At 38.7% G+C, this 21,345-nt stretch overlaps 2 protein-coding genes and 1 long non-coding RNA gene across 21 annotated transcripts in view; 1 reads left to right on the top strand and 2 right to left on the bottom strand.

Annotated features, from left to right (window-relative positions):
- Window positions 1–10,501, top strand: part of cep170aa (centrosomal protein 170Aa) — a 58,444-nt gene extending 47,943 nt beyond the window's left edge. For 3 of the 11 annotated variants that reach the window (XM_053620841.1, XM_053620840.1, XM_053620850.1), the window contains 7 exons: window positions 2,876–3,116; window positions 5,125–5,305; window positions 5,589–5,765; window positions 6,878–6,966; window positions 7,068–7,161; window positions 7,306–7,357; window positions 9,247–10,501. In XM_053620841.1, the coding sequence (XP_053476816.1) occupies window positions 2,876–3,116; window positions 5,125–5,305; window positions 5,589–5,765; window positions 6,878–6,966; window positions 7,068–7,161; window positions 7,306–7,357; window positions 9,247–9,449 (1,037 nt within the window). In that variant the 3' untranslated portion in view covers window positions 9,450–10,501. The remainder of the gene's footprint in view (window positions 1–2,875; window positions 3,117–5,124; window positions 5,306–5,588; window positions 5,766–6,877; window positions 6,967–7,067; window positions 7,162–7,305; window positions 7,358–9,246) is intronic. The other 8 variants (XM_053620848.1, XM_053620847.1, XM_053620844.1 and 5 more) reach the window with 8 other exon arrangements.
- On the bottom strand, window positions 6,507–8,177 carry LOC128605434 (uncharacterized). The gene is made up of 3 exons (XR_008385555.1): window positions 7,943–8,177; window positions 7,706–7,766; window positions 6,507–6,938 (listed from the first exon to the last, which is right to left on the bottom strand). It is a non-coding gene; the product is annotated as an uncharacterized LOC128605434 (long non-coding RNA).
- Window positions 10,502–10,596: 95 nt separating the features above from the next.
- dync2li1 (dynein, cytoplasmic 2, light intermediate chain 1) lies at window positions 10,597–20,106 on the bottom strand. 9 transcript variants are annotated; one of them, XR_008385551.1, is made up of 15 exons: window positions 19,970–20,106; window positions 18,623–18,770; window positions 16,665–16,699; window positions 16,519–16,588; window positions 16,338–16,426; window positions 15,890–16,082; window positions 15,741–15,809; window positions 15,494–15,571; window positions 14,884–14,963; window positions 14,667–14,737; window positions 14,393–14,481; window positions 14,201–14,292; window positions 13,204–13,373; window positions 13,010–13,109; window positions 10,597–10,759 (listed from the first exon to the last, which is right to left on the bottom strand). XR_008385551.1 is itself a non-coding variant. In XM_053620855.1 (14 exons), the coding sequence occupies exons 1-13, from the start codon at window positions 19,981–19,983 to the stop codon at window positions 13,047–13,049; spliced, it is 1,092 nt and encodes a 363-aa protein (XP_053476830.1). In that variant the 5' UTR covers window positions 19,984–20,106; the 3' UTR covers window positions 10,597–10,759; window positions 13,010–13,046. The 9 variants fall into 9 exon arrangements, 6 of the variants coding, with proteins under 6 accessions (XP_053476830.1, XP_053476828.1, XP_053476827.1 ...); XM_053620855.1 differs by lacking the exon at window positions 13,204–13,373 and having other exon boundaries at window positions 14,200–14,292; XR_008385553.1 differs by lacking the exon at window positions 10,597–10,759 and having other exon boundaries at window positions 11,827–13,109; window positions 13,199–13,338; window positions 14,200–14,292.
- Between the last annotated feature and the right edge of the window lie 1,239 nt (window positions 20,107–21,345).

The raw sequence follows: 21,345 nt of genomic DNA, 5'->3' as shown, positions 1-21,345 counted from the left end.
GTTGTGTGTGTGTGTGTGTGTGTGTGTGTGTGTGTGTGTGCGCGCTTTTGTGTATTTGTGCCAGCGTCTGTGCATGTCAGACCTTGGTCAAATATAAATCTAATGCAGTAATGAAAACATGCAAATACTTACAGTGCTCTTTTCCTTGCAAAAAAGGAAAAAAGGAAAAAAGCCTTGCAGTCTGTGGGTGTGGTTTACATAACTCCACAATAAAATCATATATTCCCATATTTAGAAATTCATGTGCATATTTAAGCTGCATATTTTCAATACACCCAAGTGAGATGGTCATGTTGGATGACTGGCCCACTTATATGTAGTTCTAGTGAACCAGCATCAGTGTAGTTGTAGAATCATTTGTCTTTCGTTTAAAAAAATAAAAAATCCAACATTTTTTATTTATTTATGCATTTTTATCATGATAAATAACAGAAATAATGCAAAATGAATCTTTAAAAGGTTGAAAGATTGATACAGTACATTGAGAAGAATGTACTGTATCAAACCCACACTCTCAAGGTGATGATTTAAACATAGTGTCAAAAGACAAGCTGGACTTTAACAAATTATATTAATGTAAATTTAAAAATCAGATTTTCCTGTACTTTTTGTTTGTTTGTTTGTTTCAGAACAGATAACCCCTGGATAGCAGGGTTTGAGTGTACTTTTTAGGCAATGATGTGAAAACATATGCCACATGTCCCATTAAGAAAAGTCAGCAGACTCTGCTGATGCAAGCTTTGAGCAAGGGGAATTAAAGGCTTCAAGTACAGCTTGTGGTGGATAGGCTCCCCCTGGTGGCAATCATTCATAACGACAGGCTGCTCAGGCATATGATGAGCAAGCACAATATAAAAGCCTATATATTTTTTTTTATAGTTAATGATGATGTAACATAGAGAAGATAATAGAGTATGAACTTGTCATCACTTAGTAGCGATAGATAGCTTAAATCTTACTGTGGCAATGGTTGTAATATTAACCAGATGGGTTTTTATGGGTTTTTTTTTTTTTTTTGCTGGGGAACGCTATAGATTGTGACGCGCACATGTCACACAAGATTATTCTCCCCGAGCGGGCGGAAGAGCGGCCTCTTATACTCTCCCCTCGTCTGCTGGATGGTGGATTTTTCCCGATTGGTGCACCAATCACAGGGGGTGTGTCGGCGGCTCCGCCGTACCGCTACGTGCTTCCGCGCCAGCACGGTAGTCGGGGAAGGATTTAATACCTTGTGCGCCAGCTGTCGATCCGTTGCGACAATATATATATATGTATATATATATGTGTGTGTGGGTGGGTGTGGGTGTGGGTGTGTGTGTGTGTGCTAGGAATGCACTGAATGTTTGGCAACCGAAATTATTAGCCGAAAATAGCAAAAAAAAAGCATTTTCGGTGTTCGGCCGAATAAGTGAAAAGGCCGAATAAATTTGACTGAACAATGACGTGTTTGATGACGCGACCAAATAGCCTAGCAACCAGAGTGAGACGCGTGAATGTCACGACCTCGATGAGGGGGCGCGCACATGCACAAGCTACATGCTCTTCAAATGTTTACTGTGGACACGTGCACGTTTGTTTTGTTTCTGTCACGTTGCGAGATGTAAGGGAGTAGAGTACGGAAGCAGGTAAAGACGTATTTATTTAAGAGCAGGCAGACAAATCCTATATCTACTATAGTACTCCATGAGGTGTACAGGGACCCGAGCAGTATATATCCGCAATATAATCAGCCGTATAGAACCGAATAGAACCATTTTTTGCACTCTTGTCAATGCACTTTTTAATGCACTTTTTTGTTGTAGGCTACAGAGTGTTACATTCTTTCAGCAGTCAGTTATAGGCCTAACATAGGCTATTCAAGGGGGCTCAAAGATGACCACATCAAAATATTTTTATTTTACTCATTTATTTATTTAAAGTTATATTGTGCCTTGTCGGTAGCCTATGCCTGCTGGAATGAAAAAAAAAATGTTCAGTGTTAAATAAATATTTTGAAATTGTAGTTTTTGTAATTGATTTTTTCTTTGAAAAGCAAGACAAAATAGTAAAAAGCACATTTTGACTATTTAATTTATGCAGTGGTGAAAAAAATGGCAAAATAAATGGGAAAAACAGGAAAAAACGTGTTCGGTATTCGGCTTTCGGCTTTCATCCAAGTTTTTCATTATATTCGGCTTCGGCCAAGAATTTTCATTTCGGTGCATCCCTTATATATATATATATATATATATATATATATATATATATATATATATATATATATATATATACACACACACATACATACATACATATATAAACTCTAATCCTGAATGAAACAAGGTTTGCAGGACTAATGTAATGCATTTTATATTAATGGATTGCACACATATAATATTATTATAATAATATCATGACGGTGGGTATTAGTGATTATTCCATTCTTTCTAATATTAAGATTAAGTTTATTATAAAGATTACATTAATAAGCCAACAAATCATCTGTGGCCATATCAGCAAAATAAATGGTCGTGTGATTAAACCTTGTATCAGTCGGAATGGAGATGATACATTTGAACCATTTGTGCCTTTGGTGTTCTTCTCATCTTCTAACAACACAGGTCTCACTGCTGCTGTGTATAATACTGACAAGAATCTTGATCTCAAATAATGACAAGAAATTTTTTAACTCTCTCTCTCTCACACACATGCTTTCATTAGAACCTTGTTTATTTTGTAGTCTATCGCATGTTCAGTATGCAGTATGCTAATATTTCACTCAGCTTCTCGCAATAGATCAACTATGATTTGCTGGTGCTGTAGCATATTTAGAAGTCTAGCCAGCTGGTATAGCCTCTGGTCCACACAATAACCACAAGTTCCTGTGTGTCTGCAGCCAGCAGCAGGTGGCGGCGACTTAATACAGAATATGGCTCCACCTCTGAGGATGAGTTTGGCTCGACCAGGAACTCCCCCAAAGCCGGGCGTCTGAGGCCAGGCGCTGCTTTGCGTACCAGTAGACTGAGCAACGCGGGCACAGTGACAACAAGCCCGGGCAGCATCACCGTCAAACACAGGATGAGGGAGCAGGAGGAGTACATCAGAGACTGGACAGCCCACAGCGAAGAGATTGCCAGGTACTGATCAACTCCTTGTTCCTCAGACTCACTAACACACTCATACAAGGACACTCCATAACTGTCTACAAAGAAATACACCTTTTCTTATTAAAGGAGTAAAGATTACACACTATACTGAGTGGACCATCATAGTCATTGTGAATTAGGCAGGTTTTAATGTGACCGCTTCACGTCAATAACTCAAGTGTAAACTTTCACTTTAAAATAATACTTAGCTGTCTAGTCACAGATGTCTTTGTCCAGTCCATTCTGACACTGCTTAGAGGTTGGAGGAGTCGGAGAGGACTTTAACACAGAGACACAATGACTTGTTGTACAATGTGACCACAGAGCAGTCTGTGTGTTTATTCTCTCCACTCAGTCTCTCTTACACACCATTCGTTTCCTCTTGCTCTCTTTCTCAAACAGTGTTATGCCTGCAGCTATAACTTACTGCTAATCACATGTAAACTCAGTAGACAGCCAAGCACTCTGACTTCACTACAACGCTCCTGTGTAGGAAATCAACAAAATAGTGATTACACTGCAGGATTCAGCCAGATGTTCTTCCTATGCTTAGAGTAGCAGCCACTTAGATTTTCTAGCTGTCAAATCTCGCTGCCGCAGGGGAATTTCATTGTAACCCTTAGGATGATCTTTAATCTAGTGTAAGTTTGCTGAATCTGTCAAAACAAAAATATGTCATTCTCCTGTTACCCCACATCTACAGTGCCCTCCACTAATATTGGCACCCTTGGTAAATATTTTTTGTTCAAAAAATTCACAAAAATATTCTGATCTCATGGATATCAAATAATTGCAAACACAACACAGGTTTATCCAAAAAAGAATAATCTTTGTTAAATATAGGTGTGCAACAATTATTGGCACCCTTTTAGTCAATACTTTGTGCTAGCTCCCTTTTCCAAGATAACAGCTCTGAGTCTCCTCCTATAAAGTTGGAGAATACATGGCAAGGAATCTGAGACCATTCCTCCATACAGAATCTCTACAGAGCCTCCAGATCTGACCATAGAACCCGATCCCATTTGAAGTTCCAGTAGTGTCTGGCAAACTGAAGATTGTTTTTGGATGAGAGTAGACGCTTTTTTCTTGAAAGCCTTCCAAACAACTTGTGGTGATGTAGGTGACTTCGGATTGTAGTTTTGGAGACTTTCTGACCCCAAGACACAACTACCTTCTGCAGTTCTCCAGCTGTGATCCTTGGAGATATTTTGGCCACTCGAACCATCCTCTTCACAGTGTGTTGAGATAATATAGACGCGTCCAATTCCAGGTTGATTCATAACAATTCCGGTTGACTGGAACTTCTTAATTATTGCCCTGATGGTGGAAATGGGCATTTTCAGTGCTTGTGCTGTTTTCTTATAGACACTTCCCATTTTGTGAAGCTCAACAACCTTTTGCTGAACACCACAGCTATATTCCTTGGTCTTACCCAATGTCATGAAGGACTAAGGGAATTTGGAGTATGTGTTACCTCATATTTATACCCCTGTGAAACAGGAAGTCATGGTTGAACAATTTCCTGTTCCTAATCACCCAGATGTACTAAAGAAAAGTACAAATATCAATGGGAACATACTTGAAATATATTTTTCTCATATGAATTCATAGGGGTACCAATAATTGTTGCACACCTATATTTAACAAAGAGATTTTTTTTATAAACCTGTGTGTTTGCAATTGTTTGATATCCATGAGAGCAGAGTATTTTTGTGAATTTGTAATGTGAAGTTTTATTTGTTCTCATTATGTCAAAAACTCGGTAGGTCGGTGTGACCGTTACTTGAGTGAACTGCATACGGAGTTTGAGAATAAAGTGTATATAATGCATGTCTAATGATGTACAATTATATTGATTTGTATCGTTGGCTTTATGTGTTTTGGTTTTCCACTGGTTTTGTGAGCATGCTGTGCAGGGCCCACCTTGTGTGAGTTTTGTGCCTTGTTTTGCATGTTTATGACCTCCCCTAGTTTTGAGCACCCCTCTGATGGTTAACAGGTTATTCCCCTGTGTGCGCAGGATCAGCCAGGACCTGGCCAAGGATCTGGCCATTCTGGCTCGGGAGATCCATGACGTGGCCGGCGAGATCGACTCGGTCAGCTCCTCCGGCACAGCACCAAGCACCACGGTGAGCACGGCGGCCACAACGCCCGGCTCTGCCATCGACACCAGGGAGGAGGTACAGCCCACTTCCTTAGAGAACTTACACCGCACCACCAGGTTAAAGACTAAAATAAGGGGTTTTCTATGGGCTTTCCATTAAATGTTGTGGTAATGCTCATAAAAGCCTGTAAACATGTAGCTTTCATTCCCTGTTAGCCACAGAGACTTCCCACTCTATCCCACCCACCGTCAGGATAGCAATCAGGAGCGTTTTATATTATATAACATTACAGAGCAGAGCAGCAGTAACACTGACCTCCATTCTTCATCACTTCACCCTCTCATTTCATTACTTGTAGTTGGTAGACCGAGTTTTTGATGAAAGTTTGAACTTTCGGAAGATCCCCCCTGTGGTGCAGACCAAGACTCCAGAGATGAACGGCCGGCCGGTGGAGCTGCGACCTCGAGCCCCGGACAGTCTGGATCCCCAGAACGCATTGCGCAGACGCACGTGGAACCGAGATGAGGTCAGACCGGTATGAACCTAATAACCTGCACCACTGCACCATATGCTTGCTGAAATTTACGCTCGTACATGTTCAATGTGTGTGAAGATAGATGAACTGCTGTAAGTATAATAATAATATTCGCTTCACATATGCAGCATTTAGCGGGGTGGCTTAGTGGTTAGCACGTTTGCCTCGCACCTCCGGGGTTGGGGATTCTATTCTCACCTTCGCCCTGTGTGTGCACAGAGTTTACATGTTCTCCCTGTGCTTCGGGGGTATCTTCCAGGTACTCCGGTTTCCTCCCCCAGTCCAAAGACATGCATTGTAGGCTGATTGGCATGTCTAAATTGTCTGTAGTGTGTGACTGCCCTGCGATGGGTTGGCCCACTGTCCAGGGTGTCCCCCACCTTGTGCCCCGAGTCCCCCCTGGGTTCCCCACGACTCTGTGTAGGGTAAGCGGTACAGAAAATGGATGGATAGATGGATGCAGTCCATTTGAATCGAGATCTAGTGCCTCTAGCAGTTCATTTAGACAGGGAGAGTGAAAATGCAGCAATCACACTCGTGTTCGGACCAAAACAACATGTCCAAGATTGTCTGAGTGAGGTAGTCTGAGTCTGATTCCAATCAGACTCAGTTCAATTACACTGAGAAAACGATTTAACCCTGAATCGACCCAACTGCAGGAAGTGAACCAGATATGCTGTATATTTTGGGTTGTGGTATGATTTTTTGTTGTTGTCGGGTTTTTTTGCGGTGCAATCTGGGCTAAAGGACAGAGCTAAGAGCTACAGGAAATGCCATGTGTTTTGGATATATGGACTGATTTTTTTTAAAAAAAAAAAGAGAGAGAGAAAATAAATGGTGGATACAATATACAAATATTTTTGATTATTTACTAACCATTTACTCATTTATTTATTAGCTCAGACTCTGTGTACCATATTTTCACATTACAAATGCTAGACCCATCCACACAGTGTGTAAATGATAGTCATTTTAAATATGATTTAAAGTAATCTTTTAATGTGTAGCTTGCGTGCGGACATACACGTACTTCCTCAAACTAATCTACACGCTGGAGTGTAGTTGCGTTTTTATGTTTGAGATGCTTACAGTCCTGTCGTCTGATCTCGTAGGCCGTGCTAGACAGCTTGCTGCTGACATCAGTCTCTCAGCTGTCCTCCAAAATCCGCCAGTCTGTGGACAAAACAGCAGGCAAAATCAAGTCAGTACTAAAAGCATTCACACTCGTCATTACCAAGTACAAAACACAGAAATATGTCAGTTATTTTACTGAAGAATAATATTTGTGTTCCCATCATCAAGGATTTTGTTCAAGGACAAGGACAGGAACTGGGACGACATTGAGAGCAAACTGAGCTCAGAGAGTGATATACCACTTCTCAAAACCACTAACAAGGTGTGTTCAATAACATAATCAGTATACTCATCCTCTATAAGCACGTCAAAGCACAAGTCTGAGATATTTGATCAGATCTCCAGAATATCATTTAATACTTTGTAATATTATTATAAATACTAATAATGCTGTTATTTTTCATAGGAAATCTCAACAATTCTAACAGAGCTGAAGAGGGTGGAAAAGCAAATCCAAGGTGAGGTTGAAAGCAGTGCTGTTTTGAAACGTTTGACCTACTTCATCCTTCTCTGTTGAGATATTTGCTTGAACCTTACAAGCATCATGTATATACCATATTATGTATGACAACATGATATCCATTAAAGAGTGAATCTAAAGTGTCACTGACGCCCTCTAGTGGCCAGCTACAGTACCATTTATAACCCCACCCAGACCTATATAAATGAATATAAATGAATATTAGATCCTAGTCATTTCAAGTAACATGTTTTTTTTTTATTATTATTGGTTCAAGAAAGACAGTGGATTTATGTCAGTGTCTTTTCCACTAAATTTCTCAATGATATGTGTTTTATGGCCTCACAGCTTCAGGGTCCTCAGTTTGATCTTGAGCTCTCTGTGCACGTTCTCTCGGTGTCCCACCTCTGAAAAAACATGCCAGTAGGTGAACTAGTGACTCTAAATTGCCCCCAGGCATGAATGAGTGAGAGAGAGAGAGAGAGAGAGTGAGTGTGTGTGTGTGTGTGTGTGTGTGTGTGTGTGTGTGTGTGTGTGTGTGTGTGTGTGTGTGCATGGTGTTCTGCGCTCTGCAATGGATTACCCTGTCATCCAGAGTGTATTCCCGCCTCACGCCCAGTGTTGCCAAGTTAGGCCCCAGATCAGCTGTGACCCTGACCGGGATAAGTGGTTCCTGTAAATGTATATATTATAGAAGTTGGGTGTTTTGATCAGGCATAGGTTTAGTTGACAGAGCACAGCCAGCAGCTCTATTATTTGGTAGGTGGTGTTGGTATATTCATTGCATGTGAATAGTTTCAAAATGGAGCCTGAAAGTGCAGGCTATAGTGTTAATGTGGGCGTGGCTAATCCTCTCTTACCAGCTAGATGACACTTCTGTTGTTGTTTTTTTTTATGGCTGTTATTCTGTAGTATTTATATGTACAGTTGAGGTCATAAGTTTACATAGGAAACCTGGATGATCAAAGACTTGGAGGATTTTTCTGAAGAACAGTGGGCAGTTTAACCGCTCAGAACAAACAAGAGACTCACGAACAACTCTCACAAAACATAAACACAGTCATCTGTAAGCTTTTGAACGGGTTCAGTTGTGTAAATTCAGGTATTGTTGTGTCTTGTGGACTAGGTGTAAACATATGCTTATTCAGGGCAGCACTAAATAAAAAAAAAAATTAAAAAATGCAATTTTTATGATCCCTCTTTTTTAAATTCTTAACATTTTTCAGATTCTGCAAGAGGTATATGACTTATAAAGTATATAACTTGTGACCTCAACTGTATAATATTACACACACATATATATGTCTATATATATGTGTGTGTGTATATATATATTTATATATATATATTTATACACACACACACACACACACACACACACACACACATATATATATATATATATATATATATATATATATATATATATATATATAAAATGGTTAATGGTTTCACCACTAGCCTCATTAGACTGTCTTTTTGCTCGACCTATCAGAGAAAAGTATCTGTCGTCCATCTCAAAGCTCTGTAATTGCTGTAAACAGTATAATTTGCTGCAGGTTGAAGAATAATCACCGTTTCATTAGGTATTCAATTTATTCTGAAAGATGACCCACTGCATACTTACACACAAAGAATTTCTTTTTATCAGTTAGTGTAACTTTATTCTGTAAACATATCCACAATAAGTATGGATGAGACTCTACAGAGACACACACTCCTCCGCTGCATAAGCTCTGGTTCCAGTTTGTACTGTGAACCTGATTAACTTCTGGCTTCACAGCAGCACACTGGGAATGAGCTTTAATGTAGTATTGGTATTTAATATAAGTATGTTTATGTATTTGGGGTATATATTTGAGACTACTCTTTCTGTCTGTTCTGTAGCCATAAATATCATGGTAGACCCGGATGGAACCCTCGATGCTCTTACCAGTCTAGCCCTGGCGAGTCCGATCAAATCCAAACCCAAGGCCAGCAATGGAGCCTCCAAACCCTCCTCCACCATCTCCCCTAACCGAGAGCTCCCCAGCTCTGGACTGAGCCGTCCGCAAGCCAGTGGAGAGGCGAGCGCCATTACTAACAAGTGATAGACAGGAACCCTCAGAATTGAGCAAACTGGACCTCTAATACTTAAATCTCTCTGAACTGATAGACCTTTACCTGTACATACTGTCTGTACCCCTCCCTTCCTGCACTCCATTGGAATGTCCATCTTTCTCCACGTGAAGTTGCTGAACGTCACACCTGCGGATTTGGACAGTGATCTACAGCGCAACTCCACAAGCACACACAGCTGCTGGTGAAGAAGAGGTGAAAGGCCGTCAATCGAAGGCTTGTTATTGCTGGACTTCTTCCTCATGTCTGTGTGTCTGATGTTAGAACCAACTGCTTGTGTGTGCTGCACTCCCATCCAAGCATGAAGCAAGTGTACTTCTGTGATTCAACTTCGACAAAAACATTGCAGAGTGCCCGTCTTCTCTCCTCTGTAAGCATTCTCTTCAGCGAATACCAGCTTCTTACAAAGCGACTTTTGTGTCAGAAATGAGATTGTGTTGGTTTAAAAGATAACTTTTCAAGAAGTGTTAAAGATTATGAAGTTAAACACGAACCAGCTTACCAAAGTAAGTCCAATTCTACACGTGTACTCAACAACTGTAAATTCCATCCAGTTTATTCAACTGAAGAAATCTGATTTCTTGATTACCCAAAGTGCATTTACGCCATTAAAATTAGCATAGGTCAGCTCAGTGATTTTGGCTCCAGTATACGGAACATTTACTGAATTACTCAATTTTCATGCACTGATTTATTATTATTTTTGGTAACCTTTTAGACTAAAGGATAAGTAGTAAACCTGGTAGAAGGTTCAAAATATAAATAAAATTTTAAAAAATCGGCAAACGTCTGATATTTAGCCATCGTTTTATTTTCGCTCACATTGGAAAGAGGCTTTTGGAAAATATGCAGTATTACACAACGTATTAGTGAAATGCAACGTGGTTATGTGTTGCACATCTCTCATTCGCTAAGATCTCTGTGCTTTGTGCTACTGTGACCTGAGCCTTAGATCAAACAGCCTTTAACGCAAGGCTCACTCACATTCCGGATACATTACGGTCAGTCGAACGTGTTACGTTTTTTAATCTCAATACACTAACGTTCTCTAATCAGAGTATGTAATTACAGGGGATTAGATACGCAACAGTGAGTGTTGGGCAGATTGTCAGCATTTTCAAAAATCTCCAAATGCTCATTGGTCATGTTTTCCATGAAGGTATCCCAGCATATGGTGTATGTACTGTATTGTCTTACTCTCCTGTCATCGCTTGCTGCTCGGCTGTATTTCTGTTCCTGAGGAAGGGTGGGAGATGAGCTAACTCAGCCTTTCATTGTGAATCTGTGTGTCGTAGAGAGAGAGCGAGAGTAGTGAGACTGTCATTAGGAACTGAAACAATAGTGAAGATAGGTACAGGACTTTTTTTTTTCTTCTTTTGTTGTTGATAAATGTATCAGCGAAGTGCCCACTGTGGAAAATCTAGTGCATGGGCAGTTTTAGGAATGAAAATCATAATGTAGCGTACACAAGTGTTATTTTAAGGTTCCTGGACTCCTGTAAGTTAATGTTATGTGTGTTAAAGGCCATACAGGGCATAAAAGGACATCATAATCATATCTGTACATCATACTGCTCTCATAACAGGTTGTATTTTCAGTGGGATGATCCTCCCACCCCCTAAAACTATATCTTTCTTTCTTTTTTCTTTTTTTTAAATAGTAGTATCATTTATAATACTATAAATAGTACATTTTACATGACGGGGAACAGAAAACATGCTTGGTACAGTTTTGTTTGTTTCATTTTTGTTTCAGTTTACATTCATCTGTAAAATACACTTTTTGTTCTTTTTCCTTGTTTTTGATAAATGTGTTTATTTATTTTTGTTTACATTTTTTTGTTTAATGCCTTGAATGTTTTGCAGCACAATTTTTTTGCTGGTGTTTCAGTTTTGTTTTTATTTTTTTGTTGTTTTTTTTTATGGAATCTTTTCAGTGCTCTCAATAAAGGAGAAAAAATTCCTGGACCCTAATTAAGCATAATTGTCTGCGTATATATCCTGCATTTCAATAAAGTCCTTGATCTAAATCATGACTGAAACTTTTTCACAAGAAAGACTTTCATAAGCATTTGACATCTGTTTGCCAAAATCATTCTTTTCATTCAAGGAAATGGTTCCTTTTGGGTTTTATTAATTTTTTTATTGATCGTTTCTTGGTGGAACTTTGGTGGACACTACTGACCCCCTAAAATATTTCAGAACATGCAAACCTCCTAAAAAAACATCTATTTTCTAAAATAAATTGCTCCCAGTGTCTAGAAACTGTTAATTTTGACAAATATGAGGCTGCACAGATAAAATTCCCTCATCATCCATCACCATGTAGAAAACCAGAGTGCTTCCAACACAAGAGAAAGAAAATTTTTAATCTTTAAAAGTCCGGTAATGTTTATAAAAAGTACATTATAAGATAAAAAAAAAGAATTAAGCACAATCAGGTCATAATACAATCCATACAGGATTTTGCAGAGTTGCTTGAATTTACACCGATCATCCTGTTCAAAAGTTTACATCCCCCTGGCTCTTAATGTATCGTGTTACCTTCTTGAGCATCAGTGAATGTTTGCACTTTTTGTAATAGTTGTGTACGAGTCCCTCGGTTGTCCTCAGTGTGAAAAGATGGATCTCAAAATCATATAGCCGCAGCTGGAAAGGGGTCAAATATGCAGAAGATGCTAGAAAAGTAAAGAATGTTCAGGACCTGGAGGATTTTTCTGAAGAACAGTGGGCAATTTAACTGCTCAGGACAAACAATGGACTCATGAATAACTATCAGAAAACATAAAACGGTATTAACACGGTATTAAGAATCAAGCGTATGTAAACTTTTGAACCGGTTCAGTTATTATCTTGGAGACTATATGTAAACATCTGTTATGTAAAAAAGTTTATTCAGGGTAGTACAAAATAAAAAACAAAATGCAATTTTAATGATTCCTCTTTTTATTATTATTATTATTATTATTATTATTATTATTATTATTATTAACACTTTGCAGATTCTGCAAGGGGTGTGTATATTTATGAGCACAACTGTATTTTCTCCAGGACAGGTTTTACCAAAATGAACTGTGGGGGTGTCAATCATTTTTAAAACTGCTCTGCAACAAAATGCATTACTCCATAAAAGGTTTTATGTTTGAAAATATAATGTGCTAAAATTAAACCTATACAGCTTCCCCATATGATCAAACTAAAAAATATTCCCTATTGTGCATCACTGATCTTATATATTAATTTCCGCTCATTTTGATGAAGGGTGCCAATAGTACTGGAGATTTCATGAATTCTGTAATTCACTAAATAGTAAGACATTAGAATAAGATTTTATACAATTACTAGCTGCATATTTACACGTGCAATTATTAAATTACTACATCTTTCAGAAAATAATATAAAAACACGGTATTACAAACCGTCCAAGCACTGTCTCTGGATTCTGCTTCAGCTACTCACTACATGTGAATATGGAACAGTGTCAAAAATTATTTTTCTGGGGGAAAAAAGAGAGAACTGTAGAAATAGCATACATTAATGCTGAGGTTTTTAGGATGTGTATCTGTAGCTCTAGGACTCCAGAGTCAAGCCTTTCCATGACTTTGCCAGTTCTCGCTTATACTGCTCCAGCTCCTTCAAAGACAATGCAAAGGGGAAAATGCTTTATATGCAACATACAACAAACATTCTTCACTATGTTTCTCTTTCTTTCTTTTCCTTACCTTACCTTCTCACATTTTTGAGGATTAATCAACTCATGAAAGGGTTTCAAACAAAAACTCCATAAATAGGATCTGACTGGAACACTTCATGAAACACACATGCAGTGCACTTTGACACACTGCTCCACTGCTCCCTGTGACTGTTATTTGCACTAAGTATTCCAGGTACTCAGCCATTAGAAAACCAAGTGAAAACAAATCAGGCAATGGGGTAAATTCTGAAAGGTTACATAGCTATCACACAATTAAGTCATTATAAATATATATATATACATTGATTCTACAGGAGTAATGAGAAAACTATAAATTGGCTGTTCTAAATGGAAGAACTGCATTTAGTTAACAAATCCCATCTACATAATCAGAATCAACCACTTAATAACACAAATCTGAGTTCGGTGGTACCCTTAGACCATGGTACAAATTATGTTATATGGACAAAGGTTTTTGTGGACACCTGACCATCACAACCTTGTTGAGCATCCCATTCTAAAACCTTAGACATTAATACTGAGTTGCTCCCGCTTTGCTCTTATAATAACCTCCATTCTTCTGGGAAGGATTTCCACTAGATTTTGGGGTGTGGCCATGGGGATTTGTGCCCATATGGTCATAAGAGCCTTCGTTAGGTCAAACGCTCAAAGGTGTTCAGTGGGGACTGAGGTTTAGGGCTCTGTACAGGTCACTCAAGCTCTTCCACTAACCTTGGCAAACCATGTCCTCATGGAACAGGGGCATTGTCATGCTGGAACAAGTTTGGGCCCCTTAGTTCCAGGGAAAGGAAAACTTAAAACTACAGCAAACAAAAAGATCCAATTGTGCACTTCCAACTTTGTGGCAGCAGTTTGGGGAAAGACCTACTTATAGGTGTGATGGTCAGGTGTCCACAATCTTTTGGCGGCATAGTGTATTAAAAGCTATGCAAATGCTACCATGATCATACTGGAATCGTAAAATATTTTGAAAGCATGATTATTTAAGTGCGTTTGGATTCCCAGTACCTGGTCTTTCTGTGCTCTCATGGCATCTATAAGTAGTTCACTGTACTGGGGGTCTTTGGCGGGATCTTTCACTTCCTTGCGTTCATTAGTGCTCTGAAGAAAAACAAGTGAGAATCATGAGTTTTTAATGCCTCGTGTCAAGTGTATGTCAGTTCTTTATTTGCTTACAGTTGTGAGAAGTGTGCTGTGGTACCTCTGGAGGAAAAAACCTTTCAAAAACTTTTTTCCACAGGTCCAGTGGAGTTTTAGCGTGCAGTGTTCCAAGATCAACGGCAACAGATCCTGAGTCAGAAAAATGACTTATAATGCCACTGTGCTACTGTTACTAAACATTCAAAAGATGTCGAATACAGTTATGTGCCTGACATAAATGTTTACACTGCAGGTTAAACCTTGGATTCTTATAATATCACTAATACAATGATCACTGGCTGCAGTAAACAGCAGGTGGTGCTATAAGCACTCACCTATCTGACTGAGAGAGTCTAAGCCTGCTGGAATTACGAGAGGCTTGCTGGGGTCTGTAGAGAAATACTTCCTAAGAAAAAGAAATAAATCTGCATATGGTTATTATTATCTCACCAGGATTGATCACTAGCTATAAATCTTCAGTAGATATACATCCTCATAACAAAATAGCTGGTTTACTTTTAATAATCACTCTAGGACCATACAGCTACTTACCCTCTCTCAGTCCCAAAGGCTAGATGATTGAAGAAGTTCTTGACTTTAGACACTGTTGTCTCTGATTTACTGCTAGTGAACTATGAAAAACACAAAACAACGTGTGTTCAGACGGCACTCCGATGGATTTGATCTAAAACAGATCATAAGTTTTTGCACAGACTTGTGGAGTTCAGCTTGAGTGCACAACTGTCATTAAAGCAAAAAGGGGACATACTAAATACTAAGAAACTCTAAAACTTGTGAATATTTAAGTATTTAAGATAAGATTAAACTTTTCACTTAAGTTGCTGTCAGTAAGATCATTTATAATGAAAACTGTTGTGTACAATTAGAAAAAGCATGCAAAATAGAAGCATTTTCACTAGTGCTCACAGACTTTTGGACCACCTCTGTGTGTGTGTCCTTGCATTATATGGTACGCAGTTTGACACCCTTTGTCTAACGGGACATTAACACACAAAGAAACAGATAAGCCATAGTACAGCTGTGCTGAGAATGGAGCACCACCCAAACAACATCTGGTCAAAGGCGGTGCCTTTCTATTGACTGACGAATGCTGTAAACGGTTGTGTCTTTAGGAGCTCAAGAACAATTGAACAAAACTTACTATCAGGGATGCACCATAGTAATGCGCCAGAAAACGCAGGGTCTTACAAATCACCTTCCTCTTCTCTGACTCAAAGTCCTGCACGCAGAGAGTTAAATCATTAATGAAGATGATGCCCAGCCCCACAACTGCTTTTGATTTTAAAGTGTGCTGTGAAGAGCTCCATTCATGCAGAACTATGAATTTGCAAAAGAAATAAGCAAATATGCCATGAAGTACATTAATAACTATGCAATGAGATTCTTACCTGAAAGATGTCAAACTTGCTACCAATCATAAGAAGAGGCACAGGGAAGGGGCTGATGAGCTCTCTGTCCTATTGCGGACACCCAGAGTTATGTTAGAGTTATAAAATAAAACACTTATTATTAATAACAACGGAAACTGATTTCTCACTGGGTGGTCTTTGGGGAGGATACGCAACGCTCTGCTTTGGCTTAACTGTTTGCTGGGTCTGGCCTCTCCTGGCCTTGTGGTTATGGCAAATGCCTTTTCCACTTGGTTTAGAGCTGCCTGAAGGAGTTTCTCCATGGTGGTCCAGAGTGCATTGGGCTTAGACAGGTCCAATACCAACACCAGAGACAACATGCTGCATGAAGAGATATAATCCTCTCAAAATGACTTGTGGAAAAGTATCAAATGATCAAGTTCTTTGCAATAACTTCACGAACAATAACAATAAACTAATATTACTTTTTAAAAAAAAAAAAAAAAAAAAAAAAAAACCCTCCCCTTTACATAAAGCAAGTTAGTTTCCGGGTAATTTCTTTTATATTTATGAAATCACCTAGGATAATAAAGTCATTTCAGTAACAATACATGCACACAAACAACCGAGACAGACCTGAGGTTCTGAGATGTGATGGGTATCTGCACAAGATCTGATAAAGATGTGCCTCCTCCCAGTTCCCACAGGTGAGCTATATCTTTGAGCTAAGGATAAAAAAAACATCCTAAATTAATAAAAAAGTATTCAGAAAACTTGCCTGGCTTTTTAAAGAATTTTAAGAGTGATTTGTACTTACTGTGCTGTGTGCTCTTGCTCGCCTACCGAACGTGTACTCCAAAGCCAGGGTTGGTTTGGGGGTTTCATCTCTGAATTGAGACATGAAATACATAAGCATTGAGCATTCTTAAATAACGTCAAAATAATGACTCAGTGCTCTCTTACCTGTCAATACACCTGAATAGTATTGTTGTTTTACCCTGAAATGATAAAAAATAATAAATAAATGAAAACCATAAATGAGATATATAACATAAATATAGATCAATGCTGCAAGGAGCAGTTTTGGGGGCCAAGCACCCAGACTCGGTGAACCACACATTCACAGATGTGCTACAATTGTTGCCCAAGCACAAGAAAGCACAGCCATAACTTTAGGCAAAGAGTGATTTGGTGGTAGAAAAAATGGCAGTTAAATGTGAGCATTTTTGGCATGCTATTGTTACCTTTGACCAGTAGGTGGTGCTGGCAGAAATTTGTTACATAGCCTCAGGTCATGGCTCTGAAGGTGCCTACCAAGTTTTGTGTCAGTGCACAAAGTGGTTGCTGAGATACAGCCTCACATCCTGTTTGGCTTCGCTGTCAGATCCGTTGGCCGTTACGGACAAACTGTTTGGAATATTCAAAGTTCTTTTGTGAGGCTTACTCGAAGACGATGTGTGCCAAATTCCGTGATGATTGGATAAAATTTTTAGGAGGATTTGCAAAAAAAAAAAAAACAGTTTTTGACAAAATCCAAGATGGCGGAAAATCTAATTAGGCAGAAACTGAAGGCACAGAGTGTACTGAACTCATCTTGACACAGAGAGTCCATGGATGCCTAGTTTTTACATTTTTGGCATGGTTCAAATGTTATGACCAGAAACGTACTTTGATCGGCCCAACTTTGACCCAATGTTAGCGCTAGACCAGAGCTTCTCAACCTTTTGTAACTAAAGCCCCCCCAAGCCTCCCCCATTGGACGAGACCAGGTATAATGATTATCTATATTGTATATAAAATCTATCTATATATAACCTAATCTATAAAATGTTTTTGATAGATAGATTTTTTTCTTTGCTTTTGTACTTTTCTTTAATTACTTTTCATAACTTTTATGATTTTTTATAACTTTTATAAAACTCTATAATGGACAGGTATGGAATATGAATTATCAAAAATGTTTTTGAACACTATAACTACTTTGAACAAGAGAACTAGGCTGTAATAACATGGACTATTTTACATGTAAAACATGTTGCGTTACATTCACCTTGCATTCTAAAAACATTCACATACGAATTATGCAAATTGGAACAAAGGGCGTGTCTCGTTATCCATGACATTGTTACATCAATCAGTGGGACACCTGCGCTTGCTTATTTATATTCACGTCTGTCAGCTGCTGTGCGATCACCAGGATGTGCTGCTCCGGTTCTCAGCCACTCACTGAACAGAGCAGACGCACAGAGGTGTGAGTGCAGTGGGAAAACAAGACCTTGCGCTTGCAGGACAGTACTGGCCACATTTGGAAAGTTGCTAAAGTTTGTCCAAAAAGTTGCTAGATTTGTCATTAGGCACTTTTTTTTGCAAAAAAAAAGTCACTAAAGGAGTCTGAAAAGTGTCTAAGTTGGCAGCACTGCTCTGCACTGACAGCTAGATAAAAGGCAGGCTAAGCTCCGCCTCTCCCCAGCAAAAAGAAGAGAGAGCGGGAACGTGGGGTTTTTCATTTATGCACATTCTATTTGAAAAGCAATAAAATACACAGAGTAACCAAATGAGTACCCTGTCTGTTTTTTTTTTCCTTGAAAACAATTTGTGCCCCCTTCTGTTCTCTCGCCCCCTGAGTTGAGAACCACTGCGCTAGAGCATTGGCATCACTTGGCCAGAATGTTACTTATACCCTCCCCAGTCAGTGTGCCAAATTTCACAACTTTTTACCAGATGGTTCATTGGGCTGCCACAGAGAACCTAGCCAGAAGAAGAAGAAGAGGAATTAAAGCAATAATAATAATAGGGTGCTTATGCACTTTTGGTGCTTGGCCCCTAAATATAAAAATCCAAACTCTTACACCTATCCAGAGTTGTTAACGACCTCTATAAGAGTGCTTAGAATTGTTTATATGATCGTGCTCGTCTTTTACCCCAGTTTTACTGCCCATAAAGAAAACAGTCCTCTCGCAGGGCGCATGGCCATCCTCCTCATTCTCATCATCATCATCCTGATCTTGTCTACTTCTTCTCTCTCTGGCCCGGACCTCATCTGCAGCCAAATCCCACAGGGTGTCAGTACTACAAAACAAAACAAAACGACTCTGCTCACAACAGCCTCTAGTAGTTTTTGTCTTACTGTCACAGTAGGTGCAGGGGATTCATAAGGAATCATATCAAGCTAAAGTCATTATGCAGCAGTTTGTTTAACACTAAAGAAAGGATCAGAATATTTACAATGCAACCTTGTTCTTTTTTATTCTTCATCTCCTGTCTATGTCTACACCAGTGCATATGTGTCATACTATGTCTTTTGTTTTGTTGTTATTTTAACCCTTTCATGCACAGAGTCCACACTTACGGACAGTCAATGTACTGTTGTTTTTTATAACAACAGTCAATGTACTGTTGTTATAAATTTCCTCCAAATTACTTGTGATCGTTACTGAAATTGAACGCAAGTCATGATGCTGATTTTGCCTGCTCTATTCTTCTCTAGACACTGCTGTTCTCGGTGTCTCATGTCTATCTTTACAAATATTTCATCATAAATGTTTCATATAAAATCCCAAATTCAATTTAAGACAAATGTACATTTGTGCCAGACTCCAGTGCTTTACCTTTCAAATCAGCTGTATCACACTTCAGTCCTAAACTGTGTGAATTGTGTACAACACTCTACTGAATGAGAAGAATATTCCTATATTTTGTTACAAAAATTATATTTTATGTTAATTTCTTCACATACAATTCGTGAAATTCTTGTTTTATGTGAAACCCACATTATCCTTAAAAAACAACAAAACACTTTACTCTGGCTGTTACACCTCTACTCTGCACACTTTTCTTCTCTAGAACTCAATTATAGATCTTGTATGGTAGCACTACTTGTATTGTTCTCTGCTTGATATATCACTTTGCTTGTATTTCCTCATTTGTAAGTCGCTTTGGTTAAATCATCTGCTAAATGAATAAATGTAAATGAAATATTTTAGTCCTAACACACTGGAATGTTCTCTTTTTTTCAGGTATAATATTTTCTTCTTTTTTGCTCATGGTGTTCCTACACATTGACAATACATGTACTGTTTTTAATTTTTAAGTAATCAAAAAATAAAACTGTTTTTAAAATATTTTATGAAAATAAGGGTTTTAGCGTTCGATAACGGCATGCAGCTACCTAGCTAGCTAGCTACAATAGCAGGAAAATAAGCTAACTATGTGGAAAAACTTGACAGAAAAAAACGCACAGCTTTTCCGCTCCTCTGTATTCTACTCACCTTATTTTACGCATTATTTCCTGTTGTTATCTTTACTTTTTCGTAGCTACTTTTCTGTAATTCAGTCGATGTTTACCATCATGAGACCAGCTTGCTTGATAGTCAGCGTTTTCTCCACAGACTGTTGCGAGGGGCAACAGCGCAATTTGATGACGTTTGAACCAAGTGCCTTATGGGATATGTTGTTTCTTGGTTTGTTGTCATTGGTGGGGTGCACGGTGGCTTAGTGTTTAGCACATTCACCTCACACCTCCAAGGTTGGGGGTACAATTAGGGTGTGTCCAAAAGACATGCACGGTAGGCTGATTGGCATGTCCAAAGTGTCCATAGTGTCTGAATGAGTGTGTGAATATGTATGGGTATGTGATTGTGCCCTGCGATAGATTGGCACCCTGTCCAGGGTCCCCCCCCCCCCCGCCTTGTGTCCCATTCTCCATGGGATAGGCACCAGGTTCCCCATGACCCTGTACAATAAGCGGTATAGAAAATGGATGGATGGATGGTGAGGTATCTGGCAGTTGTTGTTTTTTAAATAACTAAACAGCAAAATGTTAAAGAAGAAGCAGTATATAGCAGTAGTCTGTTTGGTCGGCTTGAGGTGCAAGATATAAACTGGCCAAAAATGAACCACATGTAGTCTTGTATAGGTTGTGTATGTACTTGTTCAAAAAAATAAATAATTACTGATAGAGATCAATAGTGAAGCATATAGAAGTTAGGTATAATGATATTTAATTTATATATATATATATATATATATATCTTTTTCTTTTTTTCCTCTTTCTGTCTTTTCTAGGTATGTATCTATGGCAGATTAGATCTCACAACCTTCTGGTTACTAACAGAACTTTAATCAGTGAGCTCCACTGTATTTGGGCAGATAGAACTAATAGTAATAATGCAATACTATCATGCAAAATAGTGCTGCATTTGCACCAGTACAGCGAATGTCAATCAAGTTAGTAATTACTCCAAAGTAATACGTGTGCATGTGAGTGGCTCTAATTAGTGGGACAGTGATTACAGTTTCTGATTAAAATCCTTAATCTGCACTGCTATTGCTGTTAGTGTTGTTTAGTAGCATCTTACCACAGTCATAGTGCAACAACTAAAACTGAGCCTGCTCACTAAATAAATATGGAATAAAACATAACAGGGTATACTGTTATAGGAAAATAATCAACAGCGAAGCAGAGTTACTGTTTCCACACCAAAGGAGATTCTTTTCCAACAACAGCATGCTCCCAAAATGCTTTAATCCTCATATACCATAGCCATTTATATTTATTACAGAATGATATGTCATACTTACCTATTTATAGTTACTTTTAATGTTGAGGACTTTATAGAGAAACCACAAAGACCTCCGTTCTAAT

The sequence above is a fragment of the Ictalurus furcatus genome, chromosome 3 (genome assembly GCF_023375685.1).
Source record: "Ictalurus furcatus strain D&B chromosome 3, Billie_1.0, whole genome shotgun sequence".
Taxonomy (NCBI): Eukaryota; Metazoa; Chordata; class Actinopteri; order Siluriformes; family Ictaluridae; genus Ictalurus; species Ictalurus furcatus.
Note: the sequence above shows the minus strand (reverse complement) of the source record. Positions and strands in the feature narration are given on the sequence as shown.

What these genes read in the sequence shown, in the direction of transcription:
- dync2li1 (XM_053620852.1), bottom strand. An exon ending in CTATTCAGGTGTATTGACAG is followed by an intron (nt 16,589 to 16,664) that starts GTAAGAGAGCAC and finishes GTCTCAATTCAG; the next exon opens with AGATGAAACCCCCAAACCAA. An exon ending in ACTATGGTGCATCCCTGATA is followed by an intron (nt 14,964 to 15,493) that starts GTAAGTTTTGTT and finishes TGTTTTTCATAG; the next exon opens with TTCACTAGCAGTAAATCAGA.